The following is a 27,951-nucleotide window of genomic DNA, read 5'->3' as shown; positions in this document are numbered from 1 at the left end:
GTACCCAAAGTGGTTGGAAATTAATGGGGTCTCTCATTATTCTTTTGTGTTATAAAACGAAATGTGTGTTACATGATAAAATTAATTAAACTCTTTTTACACCACCTGATTTGCCTGCTTTTTTAATGTGGACTAATTTAAAACTCTGTCTTTCTTGAAATTGTTATAATATGTTAAACTCGATAGAGCTACATAGAGGAAGGAAAACAAAAATAAAAGCGTTGGAATAGTAAAAGTAGTACTGCTTAGTACAAGGTCGAATACAGAAACGCAATGTTGCTTATTAATAAAATCTATAATATAATAGGTACTTACAAAACAAATCAATTTTCACAGTAGTCTTCTGTGGCGCAGCTAATAACGTGTTATCAGCAGTGCAAGTATACAGAGCTGCTAAATGCGCTCTCGTTGCATTTCTAACGACCAAGGTCAAGGTCCTTATAGGTGGCGAGTAGTCCCCAGCACTCAACGTAGCCAACACGGTGTCACCTTGAAGCCACTGAATCCGGGGCGTCGGGTAACCTGAAACAAAAGTTACAATAAACGATACAACACAATGAACCTTCTATTGTTCCCAAACAACATTACATCCTACGTAATGAGAACATGATTGTGCTATTTGTTCCACAAATGTAATATCAATTTTTATACAAACAATTCTATATTACGTAAAAAGAATTAGAAGCAAAAAAATTGTGGATAACTTGGTAAAGTTAAAAAATGTTTGGCAAATATCAAAAGGCTGACATCAAAGAATCTGTTGTCGATAGAATGTCCAGGAGGGGAGAAAATAAACGATACATTTCTATCAATTTTATTTGAGTGGATACAATTCTGATGAGTCTGTTCAAGTGATCGTTTGTGTCTTGTTCCTCGTATTTTGTACTGTTTATATTACGTTTGGTGATGGCCGAGAGCCCGCATCTCAAGCACTGGGTCTTGACACCAAGTACCAATGAGACTTCAAAACGATTCGAGGATTTTGTTTGTCTTTGATAGTATTGACCAGAACGTGTAATAAGTGTGAAGATCAATATCTATTGGTATGTTTTGTTTTCGGTTTGTTTATGAATTATGAGGAGAATTTTGACTAACATTTTATATTTTTTTTTTCACTAATTTAGGAGTTATCAAAATCTATGTAAGTAGTTGATGTAAAATGTTTGGATGTGATTAATTTTTTTTTACTCATAAAACCTATTCACAGCAAACTTTGCCGTCTATTTTTTTTCTACATTATATATTTTTACCCGACTTTTTATTTGGGTAAAGCTAATTTTGAAAACTTGAATCACTCTTCTTTTAACTTCACAGATAACTTAGTTATTATAATCCGTAGTTTCACCATTTCAACTTTTGAATTCATTTCCCAGGTGAGTCGAGATGTAGGTCGAGTTTTCTGCTATAAAATAAACATTTATAGCTCCCTTGTACAAATTACTCTCGATAAAACTGAGATGGAATTGTTTTCTAACAAATTAATACGGGCATTAGCGAATTAGGTATATTTGTGGTTGAGTCAGTTTTTGAAGCTTGGGCTACAAACATGATCCAGAGCTGCGGACTACCTAGCGGTTTACTGGGGTTCCGGTTCGAAAATCAAGAGTAGGAACGGGGTAGTTTTTAGTCAGTAAGAGTCTGGCACTCCCTCTCGCCTCGCCCAAGGCGGGAGAAGTCATTGGACGACTTTCCCCGCTCAAAAAAAAAAAAAAAAAAATAAGGCTACAAACATGATCCGGAGCTGCGGACTACCTAGCGGCTTTACCGGGGCTCCGGCATGAAAAGCAGGAGTAGGAAGGAACGGGGTGATTTTTAGTCGGTAAGAGTCTGACACTCCCTCTCGCCTACCCATGGAGGAACTATTGATGATTTTCACCCCTCAAAAAAAAAAGGCTACAAACACCTCAATTGGCCGGTGGGTTGGAGAAAGCAGTTTAAAAGGCTCAGGTTCATCAAAGAGCGTTGCTGCTCGGTCTTTGTCAAATGTGCAGTCACTTAGTCGGCTCGAAATCACGGAAAGATTAAGCGCTGTGACAAATTCTACATCTTTTGTTATACTTTTGCTAGTAGCTAAATGTTTTAGGGCGTTCCAATATTAATATTTAATACATGACAGCATAGTTTGAGCGGTTTACTGGGTAACCGGTTGCTGCGCAACGTGTAGCAATGGTTCGATTCCCGCACGGAGCAACTCTTTGTCTGTTCCACAACATTGTGGTTTTGGGTCTAGGTGTCACGTGTATGTGAACTTGTATGTTTGTAAACGCACCCACGACACAGGCGAAAACCCTAGTTTGAGACGATTTAAAAAAAAACAATGTACCTATAAGATATTGACTTTTACGAGGTGGAGTAATATTATTTAATACATTACAAAACAATCGTATTTTAGTTACTTCTATAATATAAGGTGTAATATTCAATACACCACTGAAATGCGTTGAATGTATGTTTGTGATACACTTACCTCCTTTAACGGAGCATATCAGTTTGAATTCTCCTCCTTCGTGGTAGGGACCCGCTGTTCCTGATATTTCTTTCCCGTACTCATCGAAGATGACAGGTTTACTTGGAAGCTCTGTAAAGAAATATAATGGTTCATTTCTCGTAACTATTAAATTTAACGTTAAGATCTTAGTTGTTATATTTGTTCATTTTTATAACGAGGTCCTTATTGTGTTGTCTGTATGGTATTTTTGTCCCAACTAACGTTCCATCCAGTGGTTCATCAACTTCTGAATATTAAACTTAAGTTTGAAGCACAATATTCAGCTAAGGCTATATTGTATTTGTTTTTTATTTTTAGTTAAGTACATTTTTTTTCATCAAAATTTATTTTGACCGCATATGACTACTTTTATAAGTAACGTTATGTGTCATAATTAATTAATCATTGCATTGGTTTAAAACAAAACCTGTAAAAGAAGAGAAGAGTAAAACAGATAATAAATAAAAAAATATATAAAACTGTCTTGTGAACTAATAATACTACTATGAACACAAACAATGCCATCTGCCATATAGCATGAAACTTTAAAAAAAATAATAACAAAAACAAGTCCAGGTAGTGAAACGAAGTCACGATTTAAATAACTCCACTCGTTGAGCCGCGAGTATTTTATTGGCTGCTTATAAAAGGGTGATTACCTCAACAGCTAGATTGAATCAAAAAATTACACTTAAACCTGCAACCCGGTTTTAGCACAACGAATTGTTTTATGCACGATATAGCGATGAAAAGTTCTATATAATTTTAAGTACTTTATGGTATAATTTAAAGAGCTGTATTGTATGAAAATTGTGTATTTTTTCCAGTAAAGAATCTTGTTGGGTATTTTGGATTAATTTATATATACACTAGGGCAATGGTGACATATGATGCATGTATTATACATATAAAGCTTCTTCTTGAATCACTCTGTCTATCAAAAAAAAATCCGCATAAAAATCCGTTGCGTAGTTTTAAAGATTTAAGCATACAAAGGGACAAAGGGACAGAGAAAGCGACTTTGTTTTATACTATGTAGTGATTAAAGTATCATATACCTGTTACACACTAAATAACTAACATAAAGTTAATTTAATCACACGAGAGTTAGAATACAAAATTGAGTTTGTTCATTTATGAATTGTTCTTAACAAACAAACAATAGAATAGTACTGACTATGCTACGTCATTGAAATCCTTACAAAACAGTAAGCTACTATACATTTTGAAATCAATAACTCCAATAATAGGTACATCCATACAATCATTTCCACTAACAGCCGCATAAATTTACAAGTCAGACACACCGAAATAACTTAGTATATTCAAAACTCGATTACCGTCAAATCACTCGATACAGTCGGTATCGATTCGCAAGATCGAAAAATATGCGGATATGCCATCATCGGCAGATATCCCCCATTCTTGCGCCCGAATACCGGGAAAATTCTCATTTCAGTCGGCCCACACTTATGTGTAACGTACGAAACAATGAACGGGTGGCAGATGTTCATTTTAGTAAGCGATACCGTTGCACGGTATGGGTATGAAAGCTTCGGATGATTGCCGACAACCTCCTCTGAATACTAGTAATGCAGAACCTTTTGTTTTGACTCGACGAAAATATTTTCATTTCCTCGACCACATTCGGGCGTACCTAGTTTGTGTATCCCTATTTGAGGATACCCGTTGAGTGCCTTTTTGCGATTCACCGCGTACTGATTTCATTTTGATTGTGAATAAATTTTCAACGATAACATGGGTAAGCACTATTGTTTTTGCGTTGTATTTCGTGTCGAGTGTATTGATTTGATTGTTTCCATTATTAGTAGCTACATACGTAACAATCGTGTTTGTTTTTGCTGGATTTATATTTTGATCTACGGATGTTTTTTGTACGTTGATAAAATGGTGATAGTTTGTAATTAGACACTTTTGTTTGAGTATAGTAGGTAGAAATAATGATGAGTATTAAGATCAAATGTCCTTAATGTAATTAATTAATTTAATTTAAATTAAATTACGACTGCCAATTTCTGTTACTAGATCTTATTTTTTAATATTACTAGCAATAAAACTTGTCTTTTTGAAGTTATATAATTTACAAGACAAATTGAAGGATGTCACAAAATGTCACAAAACGAAAACGGAATCACGTCGGTAACTAGCTGTCTATTATAATTTGCTCGAATTTTCTATTTAATAGAAAGATACAGAGACGGTTCAAGTCTAGGGCGAAATTATTTGTCAAATATATTGAATACAGAAAATATTTGTTAGGATCGAAAATTAACACATTTCATCTGAGAGAGAAAAAAAGGGTAAGCAGGTTTAATTTATCTAATTATAATATAAACTGTGTAGTTTGTGTATAGTTGGTATACAGATAAGTCGTATGGTGCGTAAGTAACTTCGAAGCTGCAGACGACCTAGTGGTTCACCATGGCTCCGGCCTGAAGTGTTTTTTTAGCCAGCAAGAGTCCCTCTCACCTCACTTAAGATGGGAAATTGAATAATTATCCCCCCTCAAAAAGAGGATCTGATTAACTTGAGATAACTCAAGACTAAACAACGGATTACAACAGATTGTGTATCAATACAAACAATTAAACCTATCGTCACGCTGATCTGGGGTATGCATAAGCTATGGTGCATCATAAGCCTTGATCTCTAGGGTAAGCCCATCTCCCCAGGCTTTTAATGGCCATTGAAAATACACAAAGCATTTGTTCCAATTCTCGTATGAACATCTATGAAACACAAACGTGACATAATAGCTAAAGTTCGCCCTCCAAGGCTAGTAAAGTTAAGAAAACGTTCGAAGAACTTATTTTCGAATTGACTAGAATTTTTGTATCTTTATCCCGAATCGCTTTGTTGTTTTTTAAAGGTTGTCCCGTACTTGGATTTTCTCCTGTATCATAGGTGCGTTTACAAACATACAATTTCACATGCACATGATATCCATACCCGAAACAACATTTTGTGGATCACACAAATGTATGATGTCGTTACGTTGCAGCCAATTGTCCAACCACCGCACCAACTGTGCAATCTAAACAGTCTGTGCAGACAGGTTTTCTAATAGAACATAACAGGTGAAAAGTTGGTATAACGAGGGCCCCAAACATACCCACTCTATTTACCTCTTTTGAAAAATAACAGAGGGAAAAAACCTTTATTAGAGTATTGACTAACAAAAATACTGGTTACATTTTCCCCAAAATTTTCCCTTCGACACTCTCGAAAATGAAATCTCATACATAAAGTAAGTACGAACCGCAACCACTAAAGCAAAAGGCAGCAAAATGTGTTTCTTTTTCTTTGCCAATAAAAAAGTTTCCGTGAAAAAAGTTCGGTCGTCCGTTTAACTTTTTCGTGTTGATTTCGAGTCAGATAGAGGCGAGGAAACGGGTCAGAGCCCCCTTTTACCTCTGATATCGAGGAGTTTCATTACATAGATGTACTTATGTACACTGCGAAGATTTCCCTTAATAGAATCTATTAGCTGAACAAAGAAACGTAATCATAGCTAATTAATTAAACATTTTCATATTCGTGTATGCTTAGTGTAATCGTGTTAATGGTATTAATTTTGAAATTTGGGATTAGTGGGTGTCTTGTTGGTTTAGAGATTGTTAATATAAATTCTATGTTAATACAAGATTCTATTATCTAACAAGGCTAACGTATAACAATTATGTGGTTACTCGATTTTACCACAGACCTCGAAATTTACAAAAGTGTTTTCAAATACTAAATGATCGAGATTTCAGTATATTATCATTGTTTTCTAGGCTTTTACTTGACAATAATCTCGCTTTCTATTACACTCACTGAAATAAGGAACCTTTCTTCACCGGCTCCATTTTTTTTAAGTCAGGTAATATCCCAAAATTCTCCTAAATTTGAAAAATACTATGCTAAAACCTGCATCAAAATCGGTTCAGCCAAACGCAAGATAATCGCCCATATACACACATACTGGTCAAACTAAGAACCTCTTCCTTCTTTAAGTCGGTTAAAAACAGAGCACTTTAACCACCCAACATACAAAGAAAACTACTACCATCACATCTTTTCCTTCCCCATTATTTCTTTGTTAAAGAAACACAGTACAACATAAACAATAGCTTCACGAAACACAATAAAGTCAACATTAAATTATCTATTTGATAATTGAATGAATCGAATTCGTACCCTCTTTGATAGAGGATATGAGGAAGTGACACATAAAGACGTTATTGCTTTTGTAAACAAAGATGAGTCGACGAAACTCGTGAAGAAAATGTTTTAATGGTCTATTTTTGGGATGGTTCAATGGAGGTTTCTTTGGAGTAAAGTGAGTGGTAGGTGATTTATTATTTTAAACTACGACTTGTATATGGGTGCTAGGAATTCTCGTTCTTTAATTTTATGATAAGAATGGATTGTAGTTATTATGATAACTGCCTTGTAAGCTGAGTGGTCGCAAGTGCAGGTAAGGATTAAAGTCTCGGGTTCGATTCTCGCGCAAAGCAAAGTATTATTGGTTTAGTATATGGCAAAAAGCTATAGGTTCATTCCTTCTTACAAGGGATTTATAAAATAAATTTTGAAAAGTCGGTGTACAATTTTGCTTTATACAGTGGCATTGCGTGCCATATTAAACACTTCTGCCTAGCCCTTCGGGGCTAACGGTGTCACTTATTTATTTTTTTATTTATTTATTAAATCATTACCAGTATTCACTGCCAAAACTAAAATAATAATTATCAGTATCATAATCTAAATAACATCTACATCATAGCCTAAATAGTAGGCAGTATAAAATTTTACACGTCGTTTCGTCTTTAAGACACAAAAGGTATAATAAAACACTTAAGGAACCCCCTCTTAGTCTTCTAGGCCCCTAATTAACAGGCTGTTATCTGTTTTAAAGACCTCATTAATTTCTTTACGTCTTAGGCGTGAAATTTTTTATAATGTATTTTTCCTACCTTTTCTGTACTGTTCTTTTTCTAGAGTGCAATTAAGGGAGGATTGTCTAAGATTATGTAAAAGGTGAAGGTGTTTTTTTTTATGTTTTTGGGAACAGTGAGTACAATTTCTCTAAGGAAAGGAAGATCCTCCGATCAGGTGAGGTGATGATGCCTGATGCCCACCATGCTTTCTGCCCAACTGTTGTTCGATGAGATTTTCTATCCATTCGCATGTGCGATGTAGGAGTTATGACGTCATCCGTAGTCGTCGATTGTCTATATGCGACTTCTGTTATGGTATGACAATGTTTTGTATAGTGTTGCTTAAGAGTAAGGATAGAGAGATTGTTTGAACGATCTCAATTTAAGACTATCAGATATAGTAAGAAAGAATGGCTAAATATAGATTAAGGAAGGAGACTTATCACGTTTAAATGTTTTACTTACAAACACTCCAATCAATAAAATGCAATTACTTTATTCAAAAACTTCATGCAATACTTGAATTTAAACCTTTATTCAAAAAAGTAGAATATAAACAATTTTGTAAGCTCAACCGTACCTGTTCGCTTTACGTAATATCTAATTCTCTTCATGCGTCCTAAAATTCAATGTAAGTTTTATGCAAAAGAGCAGTCTTACTACCGAAAGTCAGTGTCGTTTCCGAACAGTTTGCGAGATTTTATCTCCACCCAGCACTAACACTAAAGTTCCTTCAATACTGATACTTTAGGGTAACAGAAATTTCGTATTGACACGGACATGGGGATCTCAGATTTGTTCAAAGAACATCGTATCTAAATGGCTCTTTACGGCTCAGGTTGAAGTACTAACAATAATTCGACATCCACCAAAGCCCCTTTATTTTGTCCTTTGAAAGATAAAACGTTGAGATAAATGCAATATAAAACAGGTACAGCTTTAGATTTACAATAAAAGATAATGGAAATCCGTGGATCTTGTTTTTATAAGGTGATAAATGTTTATGTGAAAAGTGGACCGTTTTCATCACCTCTCTGACCTTGAAGTGGTGAGCTTGACATTAATCGCACGGAATTGTCATTCTTGGGGCTAAATTGGTTTTTTGATGGTTAGTGTCGTGACCATATCCCATTCTTGGGTTCTGTACGATATGGTTATTTCTTTGGAGACTTATAATTATTTCAGGCCAAAAATAATTCTGTTGCTATCCTGGTGAGTGTTGTTGTGGAACAAGATATTTTGGATAATTCTTTTTCTAATCTAAAGTAATATTGATTGAGTGTTAATGTAATAATTTGTCTCGTATAATGAAATTAGTATGTGACTGAAAGCTTTGAGGTTTTTTAATAGCAGTAGAGATTGTACAATGGTAATAGACAAACAGTGGGTAGTGTAAGTGATATTGAGTTCTAAAATAAACTCTGGCTACCTATCTCCACAAAATCCTACCTATAAAGAAACTAGCGACGTGACACTTTGAGCTGAATAATAAAACAGAAGTACTCTATTTAACGTGTCAGAGTTGATGAGGTCATTTTACCAAATTGCATTTTTTTAGATCGCCATATCCATTTTATTATTCACTCCTCATTCTAAGCCTTAATCCTTCATTCATAAAACAAAATGTTGCTCCTAACAAATATCGTAAAATGTAAGAAGCTCGTAACATAAGCAGGTAATCTATTTTACCGTCGTCTGCTCATCCCGATACACTCCAGGATCTGGTAAGTCCTCATAAAATTTTAATTTCTACTGACCCGTATTTTTACTGTCAGCGTTGGAACGTAAATCATCCTAGGGCGTGTTTGGACTCCCCTTAAACTTTTCGTGTTGATTCGACCAGGATAACAGAGGGTCAAGTTTACGATCGTACTAGTTTTTATCGAGATTGCCTCACGGTACGGCTCATAGCTTTTGTTGGGCAGCCATTTCAAGGTGAATTATTTTATTAAAATACAAAAAGGGGAGAGCAGATACGGACGCGAGATTATGTGAGAATTTAAGAGTTTCACCCATCTGCATGGCGATCTCATTCAGATAGGCTTAATAGTTTCTGAATACGGACTATTTTAATTTATAAAGGAAAGTTTATATTTTAGCATCTTCTAAAAATATAGAAGTTTTTTGTTTGTGTATAAATAGTATAGTAAGAATAGTAGAGAGAAAGTGAACACTGAACAAATTTATAATTTTCACATTTCCAAATTGCTCGTGCGCGTGGCTTAATTGATACAAAATTTCCTGTTTACGAACTGCAAAAACAGTGTTCGTGTACACTTCGCCATTACTTTTAAGTAATACGATAAACGTAATGGCGACTAAGTGCAAATGCAAACATCTGACTACGAAAATAATTATTATACTCCAACATGCAGTATAGTGAAGACGGAATATAAAAAACACGCTTATTTTATATAGTTTCGTAAAGATTAAATGTTTAAATGAAAATGAAATTTAGAAATGGAAACTAGCTACGTCATTCTTTAGTAGGACAGTATAAACATACCTTGAAGTGACGTCTTTAGATATTTTAAATCGTAAGAAAGTCGAAGGTTTGAGCATTAACCACCACGCTTGCTCAATTGTAATTAGAAATTATTGAACCAGGTTTTTTAAAGATATTTTCCTTCACCGTTTGTCAGTGGTATCTAAATAATCTTAGAAAGTACATACATACAACTCAGAAAAGTTTCATTGGTACTTGCCGTTGATAGGTTTCAAACCCACACCCTCATGCATGAGAAGCGTCTTTTAGTCTTAAACCTTCTGGCCTCGACATCACACAGATCTAGAATAGCGCGCTATAATCTTATTGGTTATTATATCTGGTTATATTGTTATTATGCGTCGTTAAACATGGCCGTATGCCACAAATCGGTGTAATAATCGTGATGTGATATTGATGTAATCAATATGCTTGAGCTCAGGATTAACGAACGCAATTTGGGATTATATTAAATAATGTGGGATTTGGTGAAGTGTTTATTTAAAATGTAGCACATAATTGTTTATTAATAGGTAGATGGATAGAATATGTCTGCATGTGCATGCTATTTGCTTTTAATTCGAATTTCCGTGGAAACTGTCATTTTCTTTTCTTCTCCTCTAATTATTTCTTCTTATTTAAATGAGACCACAATGACGATGAAAATTAGCTTTTTTTAAAGATACAATAAAAAAAAAAGAGGTAAAAAGATATCAAAACATTAGATCTTTGACAATTTTTTCTTTACGTCACATAAATACACAACTACATGGTGATTATAAAACTTTATACTAATATGAAAAGAAACAACTATTTCTCGTAACACCTTATCGACATAATTAGGAAAATTCACACAGATTGTCCAAAGGCATACCTACAACCCACTACCAAAACTTCAATAAATTACTAAAGTGATCAGCGAACTGTATAATTTCGACGTCACCCTATTCCCATATTAATTTGAAATTGAAATTAACTGGAAGGAGCTCAATTTTGGGCAAGTTATAAGACAGGAGTTAGATTACTAAAGTCGTAAGCCGACCTCCTACAACCTGTTACATAGGGTATTGTCGGGGTTAAATATATGGAGCATGTCCTAATCATTGCTAATGCATATGAAACTCGGGGCAAACGGGTTCATTAGGACATTAAGAAAACATAGCAATCAAGGCTTTTGCGTATGTTGTTGAATCTTAGAAATAATCTTGACTTTGAAAAGTATATCTATAGGTATTATGCGATTTTATTTAGGTATTCTAAAGGAGTAGGCATGCACCAGAAAAAAACTCATTTAAATAAGAAAACTTGAACTCATGTCAAGCAAGAAGCTCAGTAGTGATTAACTAAAAGTCACGGTTTTCTCACGTAAATTAATGGAGAAAGGCTCTACTAGCTTTGAGCCACAAAAAGATTCTTCATCATGAGCAACGTTAATTTTTAGTTAATTTAGTATTTATGATGATAGTAATCATAAAACCTCTGTAATAAGTCACCCTTAATATTATTGTTTTGCTCGACCTGATGCGACATCTGACCTTGCGATGCGACAATATGAGCGAGACAGACCATCTAAAGTAATCTTCAGATACCGTCCTACTCTACTTTGCAGTGTTTGATATTGCCTACATCTTGCGTCGACGAAAATTTATTCGTCTCCAGTGCCAATCGAATAAGTATCTATGTAATGTTGATGTCAAATATTCTTATCATGTACAGTTACAAGAATCCTAACTTCCAACGACTTCTTATTCCCAACAATACAGTCACGTAATAAGATCAGACTCACTCATACTTCCATTACGTCCACAAAACCTGATAATTACATTGTCGCTCCCAAGGTCAATGTCCCCAGTCCCATTTCTACCATTCACCATAAAATGAAGTAATTCTCTGTAAAAATACGTATATTTCTCTCCTTAGTACCAGAAAATACTGAGCTATTTCCACGAAAAGCTCATGTTTACATAAGCTGAGAGCTTTTCGGACATGTCTTACTTAATTAGATTCCACTTTCTTCGAGAAAACGCTTCAATGTACTGGAGTGGAATGAATACGTATTACTAACGTACTGATATATAAATTACATCATATTTTTGCAGGAAAACTAAATTGGTTGGTTGAAGGGAAAGAGTTATTTGTAAAAGATTATATATCATATATTCTTTGAAATATGATTATATGAAATTATTATGTACTTTTGCTCGGGATTATTTTATTTATATTCGAAAAAGATTAGAATTATACGAGTAACGTCTTCCTCCAAAAGTAAGATGATCTTTTGCTTCGTGATAGCTCTTAGTAGTAGCTTAATAAATGTTTTTTGCCTCGTCACTTACATACAATTTGACTGCAAATTGTACGTAAGATGGCTGAGCCACCGGCTAGCTAGCGGGTTCGATTCCCGCACGGAGCTACTCTTTGTATGATCCACAAATTGTTGTTTCGGGTCTGGGTGTCATGTGTATGTGAACTTGTAGGTATAATTGTAAACGCACCTACGATACAAGAGAAAATCCTAGTGTAGGTTAAAGATTTATATAAAAAAAAATAGCAACAAAGATTGCCTAAAATCTGTACAAACAATATATCTTAATTTACCTGTTCAGAGCATAAGCGTGATATAATGTGACATCTACTGAACAAATAATAAAACATAATAAAATCAAAAGCCTATGCGTTTAGGAATGTGAAGCATGCTAATTTTAATTAATTTAATGGTGCGTGATAACTCAGTGTTAATTCGCGATACTATGTTCAAAGTCAGACATGGCCTTGAGGAATGATAGCACCGCAACTATATGACGTCATGTCGTTTGAAAATGAATTTAAAAAAATAGCTACCGACGAAAATGTACTATTCTAACATACAAAATAAATTTATAAGTGTATTATTTATAGCCGCAATTTAGAAATACATTTTTAATTGTACTTTTTAGCCTATCTAGTTTCGTTGATAGGAGTTACTGTTTGTTGTTAATATTTATGATTTTTGAATTTTGTTAACTTTTAAAATACAATAAATAGCCAGATATTATTATGAATTTGATTGATTCAAAGATGGAGTGTACGCCTTCGCCTACTGATCAAGACGTTGTAGGTTCCGTTTCTGCGCCAGATAATTCATATCTAGTAATCAGTAATCAGAGTCAGCACGAAGTATACAATTTTCCTGGGTGTGTATATCAATAGATTCACCCTATATCTCATGAAACTCATAAACATGACGATTGCAATCACCGCCACTGGATCGAGTCAATAAAAATAAAATAATTGTGTGGGAGAGCCATGCTTCACGAATGGGTCGGCTCAACCGGAGTGATATCACGGCCTTATAGAAAACCGACGTAACTCTTGCGTTGTGTTTCGGGTGTCAACGCGCGACGGTGATTGCTTACCATCAGGTGATCCATCAGCTCTTTTACCGGCTTATACCATAAAAATAATTTCGACTTACCTATAACATCAAGTGCGATCTTATAGTTTCTGGTGGGAGACACATGGAAGTCCACACGACACCTGTAGATGGCGCGATCTCTTCCTTTGATCTCTAGCATCTTCAGCCCAGCACTGGGTACGCTGTGCCAGTGGGCGCGACCAATGTAAGCCTCGTCCACCCAATGTGCTGATGGGCCTGGTACTCGAGTGTCGTAACTGTTGAAGAAAAATGTGAGTTTAGTGATGGTATATAAGTTTCATATTCGATTGATAAAGATAAAAATATTTTTAAAATCGTAAAGGTGTAATTTTATTATAACTTTCGTGAGACATACTAAATTAATTATTATGTTATCGCCGCGTCGTGTGTCGCGGAATACTGCTCGTGAATATGAGCCTCTAGCATGGCTTGAAACTAGTCGAATTCCTCGTCAAACACTTACGTGAGTAAGCCGATAACATAATAATTAATCGTACAGATTATTTTAGAATATAATATAAGGCTATCAAACAAACAAATTCCTGAATGAATCGTGGTAAGCGGTCATAATACGTTTACATAATTCAGTTAGTACACTATACATTTTACAACAATTTTCACTAGGTCCTTAGGTAACAAAAGAATTTAAGATTTACTACAGCAAGTAAATAGTTTACATAACGTGGCTTAAGCTCTTAAATTCCCGTCATTTCGCTTCTAGAAATTTAGTAGTGTTAACTTTTGTACGCTATTTTCTTCAGACTTAAAGTATTTCATTGTAAAATAAATGTTTTAACGGTTTTAATTTTCAGTTTGCAAATATGAATCATATTTTTACATTATAAATAATAATTATTTTGGATTTATTCGTTGTAGTTTGCAGTAATAGCCTCGTTTAAGCTTGTAAAACAAGCTGTTAAATGTTATACGCTGGACCCTAATATGACAGTTAATCTCGATTATAAAACTGTGTAAATAAAAATTTAGAAACTGGTTCAAAAAATTATAGCAACTTTTACTTCATAATGAATTATTAATGTAGACTAGATACAGTTCATTATCATCCCCACACATCACACATCACTAAATTTTCAAATAATTCATAATCAGGAATTTCATGGAACACCATAAACTTCCTCAAGGAAAACCCCATTTACTGGCAACAAGCATTCGTCTCCAACATTTAGCGAAGAGTAGCACTCTCCAAATGACATCAGTCCCAATTGTCATAGAAACTTCTATGACAGACGTTGCCGGCAGTCAGAAGCCCAAAAGTTTGACATGTCTAAGAATGTCATGTCAATCCTAGTCCTGAGAAGGACAGATGACAGTTGCATGAATTGCGTGAATCTGGATAAGGGTGATTTTCCACCAAAGATGTTCTTATGTAACTATGCTACGAGGATGTAATAGCTAAGCTTTGAAACAATGTGACTGTTTCCATTGATGCTAAGTTATGTAGCTGTGCGAGCTATATGTACCAATAAATATCATTACTGGAAACCAAACGCATCCACAGCAACGTAGCCTAGCACATCTCTGGTGGAAAAGCACACTAAAAGTTAAGTTGCTTTAGTTTTTAATATTTTTTGAAGATGTATAATAAGGGTGCACGCACGTTCTTAAAGAGCAAGGTTGATTTTCGACTGAGGATCGATTATATTAATAGGAATGTAAAAAAAAAAAACTAAACAGTCTATCACTGACATTAAGAAAAAATCTCAACGTCGCATTAAACATAAAATTTCTTCGAAACTCCTTACGTGTTGATTCATTATTAAATATATACATTTTAAAATTAAACCAACTAATGTATTTTTCATTAATTCTCGACTCTTTAGCCCACGGTAAAAGCACTATAAAGTAATTAAATACATATAAAAATTGCAGTTTTTAATGAATTTCTTGGTTGCAGGGTAATACTATTGCAAACGACCGAAGCGTTTATTACTGGCCATAATAATTATTGTTTTATAAAACTAATTATACTGCGTGGCAGTTGCGGTTATTAATTACACGGCGAATTAACATGAATGTCTGTATTATTCTGTATTTGAAATTAAATGCAATTTTATATTTTATTTTATTAATAATTTTTGATGTTGTTACAGCTGATTATGTGGTCAAAGTACTTGTATTTACTAGTTATTATATGGTATGTATGTAATTGGTTATTATAATGTGCAGTATAAATACCTACATACATAAACTCATGTGAGTAAATAAAAACTACAGAGTAACATTTTCGACGTTCTTTTTATACTTCTTTAATTTCAAATGTTATCAGGAATCAATTAAAATACGAATAGAATTAAGTAAACACACAAACAATTGATTAAAATGGTCATCCACCGTTGAGACTAGACTTCCATGATTCAGTTAGAATAACAGTTGGGTGCCTGGAGGAGCTAATTTTGTAGTACTAGGTAGTTATATTATGCACGTTCTAAGGCATTGCGAAGCTATTTCTACCCCTACCTTCTTTGAAATCATTATACCAACAAGAGACTCTCTTACACTGCATACCATACTGAATAAATCAAGTACCAAATTCATACGTATCAATATTTCCTCCACACTCAGTCGCTATGACAGTGGACACTGTGGACAGTGGACATGCAAAATTCATGATATTCAAACCGATAGTAATGACGCACTCGAATGATGGACTTGTCATCTCCGGAGCGAGAGACAGGGCTCATTATTTTTGGGAACATTCCAGAACCGTTTCGGCCATTTCCATTTCATATTTTTTGCTAAAAGATAGTGAGTCTTTTTAAAATACACACATAGTCGGTTTTTCGTCAAAGTGGGTGTGGAAAGCTGTGGTTGGTAAACTCTTTTGATTATTACGTTTTTTTTCGAATGGATAGTGTTTTAGCTGATTGATGGATTTTAATTTTAGTTGATGAATAGTGTTGTTTAATGTGGACCGGTTTATATTTTTTTGTTGAAACAATGCATTAAGTTTTGTATATAGGCTACAAACGAGGACTTTTACACGTCAACATTATTATAAAAGTCTAGATGAGCTTTTCATTCCCATATCTTCTTTATGATAAATTATTTATGAGGTATTAATTCTTTTATTATTTTTCGTATAAAATTACACTACATTCCCATTCTGGAATGGACTGAAGATGGTAATTCATTGAGCCTTCAAAATCTCAAGTTTTAACGTAATACCTTTTAATTGATAACATCGCTCCTATCCTATTCCATACTAGATTTCGTAGCCCACAACAGTAAACAACCAAAGCTTATCACTTTAAACCCATAAACACAGTCCAACATAAAACATGGCGAAAATCATTCAATAAATTGAATTAGCTCCTAAAATATTTCGCGCAGCTCCGGCTAATGAATTACTGCAGCAATAATAAATGGTGCGATACGAATCTCTCACTTGTATACTCGTCTACTCATCGAGCTACACAAGTCCAGTTTATCATGGTCTAGTATTGTATGACATATCCACATATTCAACGGTCAATTTATACTGGTTAAGTATAATTTGATATGTAACTGTGTTACAGTTAGTAAAATTGTTAGAGAATGGTTCTAGGAACTATTATAATACAGTCATTACTGCGGCATATTTTAGAACAATGTAGTAATTAACATTGCTTAGAGTGAATGAGTAGATTATTTTGGTGTGGAAATGTACCCGGTATATAGTACTCGTAATAGGGGTTATATTACATGGGACTTATAACATAAATAGTGAAAATTGGGAGTACATTGTACAGTGGCATTACAAGCCATAATGTGCAAATCTGCCTTATGCGTGACAAAAGGCCTGACGATCTATATTTACGATTTAAGTTTTATAATATATCCACCTAGGCACTCCAATTAAGTTGCATATGAATTTGTTCCAGACATAGAAAGGTTTGCTAAATGAGAATTGTAAGCCCACCTAATACAATTTTCAGTTATGTTTGTTTTTCGGAAGATAGACATATTCTCCTGACGATCTACTGTAGCTAAAAGTAAATAGCAAAATAATATATTCCCTACTAGAAATTGGACTCAAAAACTTCAAATTCGGGAACTAAAGGGGATTGACCAACTTGTATGGGACTTTGGCTATTTTTGAACAAGCACTTCAGCTAATAATATATGTTTAATTTATTAGTTCATATCAGTAAGAATGAAGATACAAACTTAGTTTTGTATCAAGATTTATATTTAGATATTTTTTTACATTTTATTGAAACTGATTATGCATGAAATAAAACATTTTTTTCTATTAAATTGCATTATTAATCCGATTCATATGTAATTAAAATATGGTCAAGGAACTCGGCAGGTGGATTAATAATTTTCTGGTACCTTGCCCAGCTTAAAAACCAAATAATAGTTATTATATGTGCACATCAACCTACTGTTCTATGACCCACCATGCAGTTGCAGCAATAATATTTTATGGCTGTCCTGCCTTTAGTGTTATTTTCATATAATATATATACAAAATATGTTTTTCTACTAATGTATTAATCTACTTTGTATTTTCCCACGCAATCAATTGGAGTTTCAACACTCACAATGCAAAAGAACAAAGCGAATAATTTCTGTCATTTTGACGAAAAACACAACAGATTGACAGCAGATTGGCAGCACTAAAGTCAAATTCAAAGCCAACTACTACAAATACTTGGTCTTATCATAACAAATACCAATAAAAATCGATTTTTTTAAGTACAAATTGATACAAAGTTATTAGCGTCAGACATTTACTAAAATATAAATAAAATTATTGGTAAATTACATTTTTGTTGAGCAGCCTGTTCAAAAATAGCCAGATTTGGACAATTTCCTTTACAACCCCAACCCAAAGAGGCAGTAAACTAATTGATTACATACACATACAAACCCGAATTTACTCACAAAATAAATCACCCTACCAAAACCCCCATTCACATAAATATTTCAAATCGACGGGACAAATTCGATCAATACTAGTTCACTCAAATTCGCAATCACACGCTTTATTTGAACACAACTCGTGCATTGTACTAAGTCTATTGGAGTCCAGTGATATAAACTGTCTAGTGCTTGAATCAATACGGGTAGCTAAACTGCTCTGCGATTTAGCTCCGGTTAGCTACAACCGTACCACAAAGCGGTAACATCCAGCGTTGGTAGGTACTATTAATTTGAAGTGATTTACATCTGAAGCGGCAGAAGTGCAATGGTTGGAGTGAAGAGTAGTTGAAAGTTTAATCTCGAAGATTTTCAGTTGGTACCTTCGACGATGGTATTGTTAATTGATTTTCTGTTTTCTCTGAATGGCTTTGGATTTTAATGGGGAAGCAACTGTTGATAGAAACTAAACGATTGCGTAGTATCAGTTTACACAACGTCACGCCTTTTTATCCCCGAAGAGGTAGGCAGACATGACTGTACAATGTACACCCACTTTTCACCATTTGTGTCATAAGTCCCGTGTAATATGGGTGAGCCTATTGCCATATATTGGGCACGATTCCAGACTCGGTGCTACTACTGAAAAATTTGCGAAATACGGAAGGCACAGTAGTACTTTGCCCGCCCTGGGAATCGAACCCGAGACTCCTTTTTCGTCAGTCGCACTTGCGACCACTCGCCTAACGAGGCAATATTTGTACATTTGTATTCTAACAGGCACGTGCTTACGAGTATTACTAGGAATTACGAATTGTATCACAGATTTTCAGTATTACTGTATCATATTCACAGTCCCAGGGAATGGATTCAAAGAATTAGTTATCAGTAATCACACCAGGGATCACTAAAACGAAACAGCCAAAATAGAAAAAGAAATACCAACTAAAAGGCAAATGAAGGCCGTATATTCCCATTTACCTTCGGAGCACACTCAATAAATCGCCGATATAATTACACGAATGAATTTCACTGCCAGAAACACCAGCCCACAAGCATATTCCGTGGAACTTTACACGAATATTATAATTAATTACTACGCATATAACACTAAAACACGAGCCATGTTTCGTATTCCTACTAACGACTTCAGGTGACACGGTGCGTAATAAGTTCATAATTTGATAATAAAATTTACGACACTTCTGTCGCTCCGTAACACTGAAAACTGGGGTGCCAATTATGCAAACTCCCCAAGAAGTTCTAGCTTTGTGACTGACTGTCACGATTTGCGCATTTACTAAGCGCAAAATTAACGCTCTCTATTCAATTACATTGTATTTAATTAAATGAAAATTGAAAATACGTTGGGATGAAACTATTCAATTTCGCGTCGCGTCTCCAAATAGATTGGCGGGCATAAAATTACCATAAGTGTTTTGACGTAAGCTTCTAGTGAAGACGTATTTCTGTGTCCTGATAGTGCGAAAACGTGTCGCTATATGCTCGGTAGATAAGCGAAACAACAGCAAGGGACGTGCCTTCCCACTTTAGTGCGCAGAATAGATAAAGTAATGGAGAATGCTTCTGTATTTATTCCGAGACTATGTGACGTTTGTAACAATACGTTTAACGTTCAACATACATGTTTTAGTTTTGCTATAAACTTATTATTTGCTTTGTAGGTTGAATGTCATGACCACTCAAATATTCGGAGTTGGCGCTTAAACAATTTTCACTAACACAACTTCTAGTTCGAGAAGAAGTAATTTTGGTTTAGTTTTACAGACTTGTGGAATGTGTAACGAATATAATGTTTCAAGCAAAAAATTTTATAAGTAACTCAATGTATAGTTTAATCACCAAAATAGTTTTTTTTAAGGGGAGAAAATCATCCAATTACTTCTCCCGCCTTGGGCGAGGCGAGAGGGAGTGTCAGACTCTTACTGACTAAAAACCACCCCGTTCCTACTCCTGCTTTTTGAGCCGGAGCCCCGGTAAACTCGCTAGGTATTCCGCAGCTCCGGATCAAAATAGCTTACAGTGGTGTTAACAAAAGTATAAAAACATATAAAATTCACTACAACTATTATATTTGATAAGCAAGCCCATTGTGTTTCCATATCAAACTAAATTAAATTTTACCTGTTAATGTTTAGAATTCATAATTGAACATCGTGTTTGTTGCTGCTAATTAGCCAATAATCAATTAACTACTGACATGAGATTGATGTTTGCGTTCAACGTGTTCTTGTGTTGCGAGCTCATCATGTCCAATGCGTGACATCACTCAGTACACAACACAATAATATCAAGACTTGTTGTAACGTAACATGTAGTGCTAGGCAGATGTCTTTTCATAATAACCAGTCCATCGATAAAAGTTTTGTGTCAAAATTATTTATGAAAGTTTTAGCTAATACCACAGCTAATACTGTGATTGATTTTAATTGGCAAAAAGTTTTTAACTGGTATATGATAAGTGCTTGGTTTTTAAAACAAGGAATGTAAATAAAATTATTCTTATGATGTTGGGAAAATTTTAAAATTTTAGTTGCAGGTACTAGTTTTAGAGTTGTGTTTGGTATTTCGGCACTGTTTTGATGAAAAATACCCAATAGATAACTAAGTATATATTTATACCCGTCTTGTATGCTACTGGCACTTCACACACTTTATAATGTACAAACATTTTAACAAAGCGATTTTTTATCATAGTAACCTTATAAATTTTTTTCTTAGGAAATATGCTACGATACTCACTAGTCGCCAAAAAATCTGCATTAGTTTCCAACACGCAAATATACACAATAAGCCAGCCTAGAAACGGCGATAGCCTTCTTCGGAATCTTTCCGAACCGGCTTCCCGGTTACATTTTTTTCCCGACCGGATTCGATCTGAAGTGCGAAGGAAAATCTCACGACCCTATAAAGCCCGTACACTACTTCGGATCATCCGGTATTTTTTCTAGGGCACTTTACTGAGGTACTGCTGATATCACACATGTTTTCTTTAAAGGGGTAGCCGAAAATGCCTTTAGTTTTATGTAATCGACAGTAAATACAATTTCGTTGATGTTATATTTTATTCTTAAATATCTTATGTTCCAATTGTAATAACTAATGTTTTGCATCTACAAAATCTCGACTACATTAATATTTATAATTGCTAAGTCTGGTATATTGTGATCAATATACCAGAATATACCATAAGTTGCACAACTGTTGATACAGTTGTGCAACCTCTAATATTTTCATCATAATTGAAAGTACGAACTATTCAGCCTGGCCAGGATCAAGGACTGATCCTTAGTGCCAGGCTGGCTGACTGGGCGGAACAATATATTCCATTGCGTTTTCAATTTTGAAAGTTGGCCAAAAAAAAAGAAAAATATTAATTCTATTCTCATAGAAAATTTTCATTCTATTCTCATAGAACGAACATTCTTCTTTGAACATTCTTTGAACTTCATTCTCATAGAATGAAAATTCTATTCTCATAGAACATTATTCTTTTTAGCTTATTTTTTTTTTAGGCAATAACTATTGTGTTTCATTTTGACAATAAGTTAGACGATAATCACAAACAAAATTTAATTAAATGCACACTGAAAAATGAGCCTATTAAAAAAATAAATTCAAGAAATTAATCACATAAAATATTGAATCCTATATTTTATAACAAACTGGTTAAGGCGAAGACGGATCGAGTAACACCTCATTTGTCAAAACTGAATGAAGGGTTGAGAAAATGAGGAACTTCCACTTAATCGTCCCCTTTTCCGAATGTCTTTCCATTTCACTTGATAAATTGCTATGTACGAGTATTATTATTCATTGGGACATTAGCTATATGTAGTAAGGTGAATATTTTATTGAAATTAAATGTGACAAAATACACACATATTGACCCTACAGTCAAACCATTGCCACAGTTCTGTGGGGCTTTTTTTTTCTAGTAGGGCTTAGTTTATATAATGTATAACATCTTAACTGTATACCTCTAAAGTAAAACAACATTCATAGAATTCTACAATTTTATTCTTGAGAATGTTGTGAATACGAAATTTCTCTTAATCGTGTTACACTTGAAAGAAGGTGAAGAAAATGCAATCTGATAGGTACGTATTCATTTGAATGCTTATTACTAAATTTTCAGTAGTACCATTGTGTCTGGAATTGGGCTTAGTCTATTGCCATATAATAAGCTCATCCTCTATTACATGGGACGAATGATACATATAACACAAATGGTGAAAAGTGGGTGTACAAGTACATGCAGTGGTATTACGTTCTGTAATGTGCACCTCTGCCTATCTCTTCCAGGATAAAAGGCGCGACGATACGACACTAAGTTCTATCCAACCTAAATATGTTTTTTATAATAAGTATCGTGAGCTGTATACTAAATTACTAAAAATCACGGCTTAATCACGTACATTAATGGAAAAAGGTTTACTAGTTTTAAGTCTATGATGTGAGTGTCCCTCTGTGACCCGAAACTAGTAAAGTTTTTTTCTATTAATCTACGTGAGTTTAACCGTGATTTTTAGTTAATTTATGTTTCATATATTCACTACAACAACAGAAACAAACTTTAAAAAACAAATAAATTCAAGACGCTATCGCCAAAATAAGTGTAGAAGTATGAAATGGGGGCAAGTGTCGTTGTCTTCAAAAATTACTCCAACCCAAGGTTACGGTCGGCGATAAAAAATAATATTCGAACTTTTTCCCCCTCTTCTCAATTATAAGAACTTTTATTGGAGTTCGTAACAGTGTCAACACGTCGTAGGCGTTATACGCACTTAAAACATTAGCGTTTAATGTCATTTTATAGATGGGATACGTTCGCTTTAATGATATTCTATTAACACGCCATTGTGGTTGGTTTTATTGATACATTTTTGTGATATGTCATGGTTTTAGTCTTTATGGATTCGTAGAAAAGATTGAGAAGATTTGTGAAAATCTAGCATTAATTCTAAACTAGCTTCGTATTGGTTTTATTTAATGTAATATTCTATCTATGTACCTACCTTGATTTGATAAATGGACCATTTGATGAGGTAACGTTTATACGAGTATGTACGTATCTTAAGGAGCAACACATATCATGTCTCCGAAATGCCGGGTCGGCTCGAAGAGCAGGAGAAGGAACAGGGTGGTTTTTAGTTTGTAAGAGTCCCTCTCACCTTGACAAGGCGGTAGAAGTAGTTGGACGATTTTCCAACCACAAAAAAAGTTTTTAGTAAAAAGTCGGTAAATATCACTACCGCAAGCATTGACACTGACATTATAACATATAATATGATATCTTGCTCTAGCTTATAGTCACTTACGCCGAAACAGCAAGAACTTGTCCAAAAGCGCCATCAAAATGTCCCAATTTTAATTTCAACTATCCAAAGAATATAAAGCAATAAACATTGTCACAAAAACAATCCGTATTTCTCAAACCAATCCAAAAATAAACACAATTCTCGAACCAATCCATCAACCAAACTTCCGTGTCTAATACCCGTTAATTTGTAGATACTGTAGAAGGTATAGCTCAAAATTAATTGCAGAAGCACCGCTTAAATTCAAACGAGGAAGGATCTTATGAAGAATAATTGAAGATAGCTACATTGCATGAGAATTGGAGTCTTGCCAAAAGATTTGCACAGTAAACAGGTTTTCGCTATAAACAATTTTCATTATTTTCGTGATGTATTGTGATGTGCCCGTTTATAAGCTTGTATTTAATCTAAAGTTCTTATCTTGATAGGAAACTTAATCGTTTTGAATTTGTAATTGAGTTTGTTTTAAAGGTAAATGTCAATATGCTATGATATCAGAAGATAAATATTGTTCTTTAAAGGTTAAGTTAAGACGTTCGATTTTGGCTAATTTTGTTACAAATGCTACTATGATAAATACTGATAATCACACTAATATTATAAGTGTGAAAGTTTGATTGTTTGGATGTTTGGCCGTTAATCACGCTGAATGGATTTTTATGAAATTTGTTATACAGAGAGGGTATGAGCTGACTTGGGTGATAAGGCAGGAACTTTTATCCCACGGGAATACACTAAATTCGAACGCGAACTCGCTAGCAGAAGCTTAGTATTCACCAAAAAATATCTTCTAGTATTTTTAAATAAAAGCCAGACAATCAGACTTTTATTTAATTAAAATGTTTTGTATGTGTTGTTTCTTAATCAAACTCATCAATTCACTTACGATGAACCTAATTTGTTTTCATATACAACAGTGACTACTTACAACCAGTTAACTGATTAAACTGTTACTAAAATAAAATATAATATAAAAAAGTCATGCTAGATTTGTCATGACACAATGTACTAATAATGCTATTATTATTCATACAGGAAGCACGCGGGCGTAGTCACGAGGATTAGCTTGTATTAATCATTTTACGTCACGTCAAACACAGTGAATTCCACGCATACTGAATAGTCATGTTTAAAAATAAGTTTCGGCGGTCAAATTTGGGCATGACCCTTTCTTTTGAACCTTTAGATTAATATGATAACGTGCAACCATCGATAACGTGGGTTCTGTTTATTGTTTATCTGTAAAATCTGGTAATATTACTGGGTTGGAAGCACCACTGAGCTTTTTTCGGTATTTCGAAAATTTTTCAGTAGTAGACACTGAGTCTGGAGTTGTGCCCAGTATATGGCAATAGGCTCACTGCTTATTAAACGGAACTTATAACAAAAATGGTGATATGTGGGTGTACATTGTATAGCGGCATTACGTGCCTTAATGTGCACCTCTGCCTAAAAGCGGGACGTTGCATAAAATCTGGTGTAGTTTGTAGAACAAAATGATAAAAAAACCAAAGTCTTGTCAAAATTAGACTATGATAATAAAGCCATCAATGTCATCTCTTAGGTACCACTGGTGACAATATCAGATACAAACATAAAATCTTCAGATTAATCTAAAACTCAATACAAGGTACAAACTCGAATATTACCAAAACACTCATTTAATCAAAACATAGCAACACGACAACATATCGAGAATTCATTAGTGATAGTTTCCTAACTTAATTACGGAAGCAAACTGACATATTGGGCGTATCGTTGCAGGCTATCGGATGCCGCCCTCAACTATTATTTGCTGGGTATCCCACAACGTTAAATATGGGCCCAAACTTCCGCTACCGTTAATTTTCCTAACTGAAGCAGTAACCGCACGTTGTACAGGCTACCTTAGTAAATAATAATAACACGATCCGTTTTGCACATCATTGTGGACCGTGGATGCAATGGAATTTAGTCATTATTGTCACGGAGGAATAATGTTGAAATTACAAAATCACGGGAGTTTACAAGATCAGAAGTATCAACTTAAGGTTTGGTGTCAAAATAACGTAACAGCGCAATTTAAAAAAAAGAGTCATTATCGATAGGTTTCTAAGCCCATGTATAGAAACGGGATGGGTTTTAGTCAGTAAAGAGTCTGATACTAACACTCGCTTCATTCTAAGGCGAGAGAAGTGATAGGATGATTTCCCCCCCCTTAAATAAAAAAATAAATAAAAGCCGGTTTAATAATGAACAAAGAGAACGCAACAACTAAAACAAATTTTACTCGCATCGTGTATTCATAGCAGTCCATAGTTTAACGAACAATATTACCTCGGTTCATTTGAGTATACATATTGGATGTGTCAGTTACATCATATGACATGCTCTAAACATCAATAGAAAGGCTACCGTACGGTTTTCGAAAACAAAACATTTTGCATATTTTAGTAAAACTCTCTGTATTCATTCGCAATGATGTTTGTATGCTAAAAGTCAGTTTTGATTTGAATTGGAATATTCGTTAAAAATGTTTTTTTTTTTTATATTCTGGAATGAATATTAGGTATATGTATCATAGATATTTAATATTTCTGTGATTTGTATAATAATATATGAAAACGTATGGATATACACAATATTCATTAGTGACACAGTGCTACAAGGGCTACTGCCAAATAACAGACTGCATGGTTGGCGCGGTGGATGGGCAACGGGCTGCCATGCAACAGAGCTACTCTTTGTGTGATCCACAAAATAGTTGTTTCAGATCTGGGTATGATGTGTATGAACATGTGTTTTTATTTTTAACGCGCCCACAATACAGGATGAACCCCTAGCGTGGGACAACGTATCTTTTTTTAAATAAAGAAAGTAAAATTCAAAATCAGAAAACTACAGTGACTTAAAACCCGCAACCATTAGATTAAAGACTGTCTCTTGTTACTTATGTTCACGGTAATTTCATTCGAGACTAAATTGGAAAGATGAGTATCACGTTACGAACAAACACTGCAACCTAAATTCCATCTTATCTCCAACACACAAAATACAAAATTCATAAACCTCACACAATTAAATTTTATTATAATCAATGAAATAAACCTGCTAATTCCTGGCACACTGCCAAACTAACTTGGTTCAACAGTCACCTAATTCGAGTTCACTTTTATTTAGTCAGTCAAGGCTCCTAACCGAGCCAAAGGCACTGGAGCCTGTATCAACACTAATAATGAAATAGAATTAAATTCACTGAATTGTTTATTTGTTCTTGTACTTTGAAATTAGGAGTTCTGCGTTTGGTCTCATGATTTCGAATCCTCAAGGGACAATTAGGCTGGGTCGCCAAATAATAGGACTGAAGTTTGACCCTGTAAAGTTTTATGAAAGTTATTGTTGATCTAGTAGTTTGGCTTGTTAGCATCTTGAAAGCCAATAACGATTGCTTTGACTGGCTGTTGGACCACTAGAATAGTGAGTAAATTATTCTGAGAATATAAAATAAAACCGTCTGTGTCGGAATTATTAGTTTAATGGCCACAAATGTGGTATCGCAATTATTATTTATTTTCATCAGCAGTTGGGTTTATGCTTAATCCATAATTGACACATAACTTTACTCAGAATTATGAATATTATAAATAAATCAACTACAAACAGGTATACCTGCACCCCGATTCCAGGTAAATCGTGATTCAGAACGTGTTCTTAATAAACTAAAAAGCAAGATAAAGTCCAGTAAGATCATACCTAATTTATGTACGTACAGTCGCTACTAAAGTTGCCTAGTTTTCCTTCAAAGCACTTAGTGAATGGTGAGTGAGAGGAAATTGCGGGCATAACTCTTTTTACAGTAGATTGAGCTACTTTACGAGTGTGCTGGGGACAGGCAGGATTCTACAGCGCTACTATATACCTCTAGAGCCTCTTAATACTGTGTAAAGTTCTCAGACTTATTGCAGGTCAACTACAAACTTTACTCTTAGTTCTTGAATTGTCTTTCAAGTTGCAAGTGTAGTACAGAGAATACTACGTTTCTTGCTAGCGATAAAATTGCTTTTTGGTGAATTGAAATAAAGTTTTCTCTTTTATTGTTTGTATATTTTCAAGAATTTAAGAAACTATAGACATCCAATTTATACTGTAGACATTTCTATGGATCTAGTCCCAATCTTCTCGCTCAGCCATCATACACATATTTACTCGACTGATATGTGGTTAGCTGGTGGTATAGCTGTTTGTACAAAATGAACTAAAATAATACAATAACATTAAAATCGTATTTCAACTGTGAAATGTACCCGGGAATGTGGACCATATTTCGCGAAGGCACCGCAGAAAAAAGTGTGATAGAAAATACATGGAAACCGTGGTAGTGCACATCGCTATAAATTATCAAAGCTTTCCCGGTCGCAGCAATCTGTCTGCGG

General features: G+C 34.5%; 1 protein-coding gene across 5 annotated transcripts in view; it reads right to left on the bottom strand.

Moving 5' to 3' along the window:
* The window catches only part of LOC118282043 (nephrin), a 253,331-nt gene that overhangs the window by 43,149 nt on the left and 182,231 nt on the right, over positions 1 to 27,951 (bottom strand). For all 5 annotated transcript variants that reach the window (XM_050705443.1, XM_050705442.1, XM_050705441.1 and 2 more), the window contains exons 4-6: positions 13,371 to 13,567; positions 2,468 to 2,578; positions 316 to 522 (exon numbers count right to left, since the gene is read on the bottom strand). In XM_050705443.1, the coding sequence (XP_050561400.1) occupies positions 316 to 522; positions 2,468 to 2,578; positions 13,371 to 13,567 (515 nt within the window). The remainder of the gene's footprint in view (positions 1 to 315; positions 523 to 2,467; positions 2,579 to 13,370; positions 13,568 to 27,951) is intronic.

Source organism: Spodoptera frugiperda, chromosome 27 (assembly GCF_023101765.2).
Source record: "Spodoptera frugiperda isolate SF20-4 chromosome 27, AGI-APGP_CSIRO_Sfru_2.0, whole genome shotgun sequence".
In the NCBI taxonomy this organism is placed as follows: Eukaryota; Metazoa; Arthropoda; class Insecta; order Lepidoptera; family Noctuidae; genus Spodoptera; species Spodoptera frugiperda.
Note: the sequence above shows the minus strand (reverse complement) of the source record. Positions and strands in the feature narration are given on the sequence as shown.